General features: G+C 70.2%; 2 protein-coding genes across 2 annotated transcripts; both read right to left on the bottom strand.

Annotated features, from left to right (window-relative positions):
• Positions 1 to 456: 456 nt before the first annotated feature.
• On the bottom strand, positions 457 to 3,161 carry H696_01831 (serine/threonine protein kinase; the record flags this gene model as incomplete). The annotated part of the gene is made up of 9 exons (XM_009495732.1): positions 3,052 to 3,161; positions 2,862 to 2,962; positions 2,678 to 2,699; positions 2,399 to 2,572; positions 2,251 to 2,311; positions 1,980 to 2,137; positions 1,637 to 1,842; positions 1,405 to 1,522; positions 457 to 1,283 (listed from the first exon to the last, which is right to left on the bottom strand). Exons 1-9 carry the CDS (start codon positions 3,065 to 3,067, stop codon positions 457 to 459), a joined length of 1,683 nt encoding a protein of 560 aa, XP_009494007.1. The 5' UTR covers positions 3,068 to 3,161.
• Positions 3,162 to 3,959: 798 nt separating this feature from the next.
• Positions 3,960 to 5,259, bottom strand: H696_01830 (hypothetical protein; the record flags this gene model as incomplete). Its single annotated transcript, XM_009495731.1, has 3 exons — positions 5,127 to 5,259; positions 4,102 to 4,950; positions 3,960 to 3,968 (listed from the first exon to the last, which is right to left on the bottom strand). The coding sequence occupies exons 1-3, from the start codon at positions 5,202 to 5,204 to the stop codon at positions 3,960 to 3,962; spliced, it is 936 nt and encodes a 311-aa protein (XP_009494006.1). The 5' UTR covers positions 5,205 to 5,259.
• Between the last annotated feature and the right edge of the window lie 13 nt (positions 5,260 to 5,272).

The raw sequence follows: 5,272 nt of genomic DNA, 5'->3' as shown, positions 1-5,272 counted from the left end.
CCGATCGGCGGCGCCTAGCCCCTCCACCCCATCCCGGCCTTTGACTGCCGGGGAAAATGGGCCACCTGCGAGATCTCTGCCGGCGGATTGGTGAGATGGAGCTGGGGAGAAGGTGCGGAGGGGGCGCGCGCGCGCGGGGGAGGGGGGGGCGACTTCCGGCCCGCCTGGCCGGCGGCAGGGGCGCGCGAGTGCCAACGGACGTCTGAAACAGCCGGCAGAGCGTGTGAACCCAGGGTCGCGCGTGATTGGGCGTTCTGGAACATTGGATTTATTGCGGCCAGGTGCTGACCGCGCGCCGTGTCGTGTCCGGCCGGGCGCGAGGGGGGCCAAGCCGCGGGGCTCCGGCATGCACCGGGAGGCGACCGGACAAAGCGGCGGGGAGGGAGGACACACGACCACAAGAAGGGGGCAGGGGGGGCAGCCCTGTCGGGATCAGGAGAAGGATCATGCTTTTCTTCAGTGGGGCGAGTGGGGGGCATCGCCCGGAGGGGAACCGCTGTCGTCGGGCGGCGGGTAGGTGATGTTCTCGGGGGGCGGCGGAGAGGAGGGCCCATCGGCAGAGGGTGGCGGAGAGGAGCTCGCATCTGTGGATGGAGGCGAGTAGGGCGCGGCACCACCGGGCGCCGGGTAGGGCGCGGCACCACCGGGCGCCGGGTAGGGCGCGGCATCACCAGGTGGCGAATAGGGCGCGGCACCACCGGCCGGCGGGTAGGGCGCCGCGCCACCGGCAGGCGGGTAGGGCGCCGCGCCACCGGGCGGCGGGTAAGGAGCAAAGGCGGGGGCCGATCCCCCGGGCACGGTCGGCATGGGGATGTAGGCATTGGGCCCGGGTCCGGAAGGGGAGTGTACCACCTCGCCCATGGGGTAGGCCTCCGGGTCATACGGCAGACCATGGTGCTCGTCGTGGGGAGGATCGGCAAAGGTGACCCGCGACAGCCCCGGCGAGTCGACCATGTCATCGGGCTTCTCGGGGGTGGGAGCCAGGCTGACCACCGGCTCGCGGTGGTAACTCTCAATGACCACGGAGAATAGGCTGCCGTCGGGCGCCTGGCGGAAGTCCTCGGGCGACAGGCGGTCCAAGGGGGGAGTGGCGAAAATGCGTGCCACCTCGGTCAGCACGGTCATCAGGTCCGGCCGGAGATTGGGATCGGCCAGTCGGCACTTGTTGAGCAGCTCCGCCAGGAACCCATGCGGGATGTGCATGTGTGCCTCGGCCTCCGGCAGGGGGAACACGATTTCGATGCTGCTCTTGATGCTGGCGGTCGCCACCTCCAGGGAAGAGTCTGTGCGACCGGGGGGGGGGGGGCGGGGGGGGATGAGCAGAGGGTCAGCCGCGGGGGGCTAATCAAAAGGCAGGGGGGTGCAGGAGACGGGCGGGAGGCAGGCGGGCGGGAGGATGCGCACCGTGGAATGGGACCGAGCGCTGGAGGAGGGTGGCGCCAACCGTGCCCAGGGAAAAGATGTCCGAATAGAAGAAGTCCTTGCCGGAGACATTGAACCCGGCCTCGGCCGCGGCGTGGACCTGGCGATGATGAAGACCGAAGGGAGGAGGGAGGGGGTGAGTGCGAACGCAGCAGCCACGTCGGGCGGGGAGAGGCAAAGCGACCATCCGACGGGCCGGCGGGAGGGGATGTACCTCGGGAGCGATGAAGAGCCGCGGGCAGTCGGACAGGATGTGGCTTGCCAGCATGGAAGTCTTGGCATCCATGGCCAGGTGGAAGCTTCCCAGCACCGCCATCCAGGGGGAGGGAGACCCCGCCGGCGCGGGCTTGATCCAGACGAACTCATCGGACAGGGCGCCAAAGCAGTGCCCCATGCGGTTGATCTCGAAGAGCGCCATGCCTAGTGGTGGTGGTGGTGGTGGTGGTGAGAGAGAGAGAGAGAGAGAGAGCGCGCGCGGAGAAGAAGGACCGGGGAGGGGGGGGCCGCAGTGAGCGGGAGGGACAGAAAGAGCGGAGGGAGGAGCGGAGCCGACGCACAGACATCGCGGAAAAGGCAGAAGGCGTCGAAGAAGGGCAGCACCCCGGGCGAGGCGACAAAGGCCGCCAGAGTCATGGGCAGATACTCGTAGATGACCATCGGGACGGGGCTGGAGAAGCCGAGCACCCGCATGAACCGGGGGCTGTCTCGGAGCTGCCTGTGGAAAGGGGCCCCAGGGGGGATCGGGTGTGAGGGCGCGTTGCCAGGAAGGAGCTTGAGAGGTGCGGAGAGGAGGAGATGGAGGAAGGAGAATGCGACAGGGGGACGCACTGGGCAATGGTCATCTCGCGCCGGAAGTTTTTGCAGGCGAAGGCATTGTCCCCGGTGTGAACTGGCGCCGGGGGATGGGGGGGAGGGGCGAAGACAGGAGCATCAGAGGAGAGCGCGCAAGGGAATGGAGAGGCCTACAAGCACGCACTTCGGTGGATGCGCAGGAAGACATAGTCCGAGCTGGAGCGGGTGTACAACTTGGAGTCATAGAACTTGCGCCCGGGCACGAAGATCGACGTATCGTCGTAGGTGAAAGAGAAGGAGCCGACCGTCTCGAAGTCCTTATTATACTTGTACTTGGGCTCGCCGAACTTTTTGAGCTCTGCGTGTGAAGGCGGCAGTGGGGGGGGGGGAGGGGCGGAATGGGAGGCGGGGAGGTAAGTACCGCGAGGGGAGATGCCCGGGCAAAGCGGGGATGAAGGCGCACCCTTCAGGTAAGAACGCAGGCTCTGAGGGTCGGAGGGAGCGATGAGCACGGGAGCGATGAGCACGGGAGTGTGTGCGTGTGTGTGTTCGTATGGCCCGGAGGGCGAGAGGGCGTCAGAGACGAAGGGTCAGCCCGAGGAGGGACACGCGGGGATGCGGACGCGAGGGGGGCGGGGGAAACGCACGTCGGCCTTCTTGGATTTACGAGAGCACATGTACCGGCAGCAGGAAATGAGGCCGGCGACCACCAGGGCGATGATGAGCAGGACAAGCTCGCTGCCGGAGACTGACTCGTCGCCGGATCGGACACAGAGCCAGGGGGGGGGGTTAGAAAAGAGGGAGGCGAGAGCGAGGGAGGCCCGGCACAGGACATACGCAGAGAATCATCCATCGTGGCGGGGAGGCGGGGAGGGCCAGCTCGAACGTGCCGGACGTCGGCACGGATCCCGAGGCAAGGGGCCGGAGCAGCAGAGGGCGGGGAGGGGGGAGGACAGGTGATTGTGCACGCCGGTCGAGTGCACGACCACCGCCCACCCAGGAGGGCTTTGTGTCTGCGGTGTGTGCGTGGACGCCCTCACCGGGGCAGTGGGCACGGGGCGCGGGTGCTGTCCAGCGGCTGGTGCGAGGACGGACCGAGAGGCAGGGCATGGACCCCCCCCCCCCCTGGATGTAGATCGCTCATTCCTAAGGGGGGGGGAGGCAGCCGGCCAGGGGCAGCCGGCGGCAGGGGTGCGGCAGGTCCGCCAACACAGACGCTCGAGGCCCGGACAATGAGAACGCGGCTCGGCAGGAAGGGGGGGGGAGGGGGCCTGACCGTTGGCGGTCTGACGCCCTGCCGAATTGGGAACGTCCCGCGCGCCCGGGCGCGCGAGCGCGCATTCCACCCCATGCGCGGGGGCGCGGGAGGTGGCGCCGGACCCCGTGCGAAAGCCCCCCAACCCCGGAACCGAAGCTCCCCCCCGCCGCCTGGCTCCACCGGACCACTGGCAGCAGCCGAAACGGGAAGCACCTCCGAAGCGGCGGGGCCGGGCGGCGCAGGGGGCACCCACACACACACGCTGGGCCCCGGTCTGCGTCCGGCCACCGGCGCCCCTCCCCAGCCGTGTGGGCGCGACCACACCCGGCCGAGAGAGGGAGAGAGAGAAAGGGGGGGGGGGGCGGACAGGGGCGCACGCGCCAGCAGGGAGACAAAGGGGAAACACCGAACAGCCAACGCGACTGGTCCGCTGAACCCCTGGATCAGGGAGGGAACACCATTCCCTGTGTGCCGACGGACATGCGGTCTAGGGTGGCTGTATTTGGAAATGCGCTCGCGAGGGCAGGAAAGGGCCGGGGGGGGGGGGCGAGAAGGAACGCGGCGGTGGCCGACCCCCCCCCCCTCCCCCCGGTCCGATGCGTGGGGCGCGCCTCCCCCCGGCGGCGTACGGCATTGCCCTGCTCGTAGATGCCGAGGAAGATGGACCCGCCGACGCCGATCCACAGGACCCGGGGGACAACCCCCCGGAAGAGGACCCGGCCGCCCTCCTGGTGGTAGATCTGCCAGAGCATGCGCAGGGCCCCCGGGGGCGGGCGGGCGGGCCCGGCCCGGCCGGTGCCTCGCCCGCGATCATGCAGGATGATGCGGGACTTGGCCACATCCAGCGGGGTGGACACGCCGGCGGCCGTGGCACCGGCCAGCGCCCCGCAGAGGGCCATCTCCGGGCCGGTGAGGATTTCCTCCGGGCGGAGGTCCCCGCCGGCGAGGCCGGCCGCACGCCAGCCGGCCGCCCGGCGCTTGAGCCAATCGTACAGCGGGAATTGCACACAGGTGAAGGGCACATCGCGGGCAATGGTACTGGCGTAGCCGCGGAAGAGCCCCCGGCGGAGGCCCTCCCCCCGGGCCAGCTGGGCCAGGCCATCCCGCATGGAGGCAAAGTGCGCGGCCTGGATGTTCTGCTTGAGGTTGTCGGTCGGCACGCGGACCAGGCAGGCGGCCACCTCGCCGAGGCTAGCAGCCACCAGGTGCCCCAGGACATTGGGCCGGGCCGGGCCGCCGGCCGCGCCGGCCTCCAGCTGGAACCCCGGCACCTGGGCCAGGCGCCGCCGGAGCAGATCATACGTCATGAAGAAGAGCGCCCCGCTGGGAGCCGAGCCGAGAACCGCCGACCCGAGCCCGGCGTACACCCCGCGAAAGCCGCCGGACGCCTGGAACCCGAGGGGGTGCTGCAGGCGGGTCTTCAGCGTGTCCAGCGGGAAGAGGGCAATGTCGACGCATGTCCCGGCCACACCGCCAGACTGGGCGCATGGGCGGCGGAGGCCAGGGCGCATGGGCGGCGGAGGCCAGGGCGCATGGGCGGCGGAGGTCAGGGCGCATGGGCGGCGGAGGCCAGGGCGCATGGGCGTGAGACGACGGCCGGGGCGGGGGCGGGGGCGAGGCGCGAGAAGGGGCGAATCCCCGCAGGGAGACATACGATGAGGCTGATGGCCAGAGGGGACAGAGTGCCGCCGGACAGGACACCGGGCGCCGCGTCGCGGCCGCTGGATGGCATGGTGGGCCGGGCGAGAGGGAGGAGGAGGGGGCAGGAGGGAAGGAGGGGGGGGGGGCGGCGTGTCTGCG

Source organism: Fonticula alba (assembly GCF_000388065.1).
Source record: "Fonticula alba strain ATCC 38817 unplaced genomic scaffold supercont2.3, whole genome shotgun sequence".
Lineage (NCBI taxonomy): Eukaryota > Rotosphaerida > Fonticulaceae > Fonticula > Fonticula alba.
The sequence above is the reverse complement of the archived record's forward strand: the minus strand, read 5'-3'. Positions and strand labels throughout refer to the sequence as shown.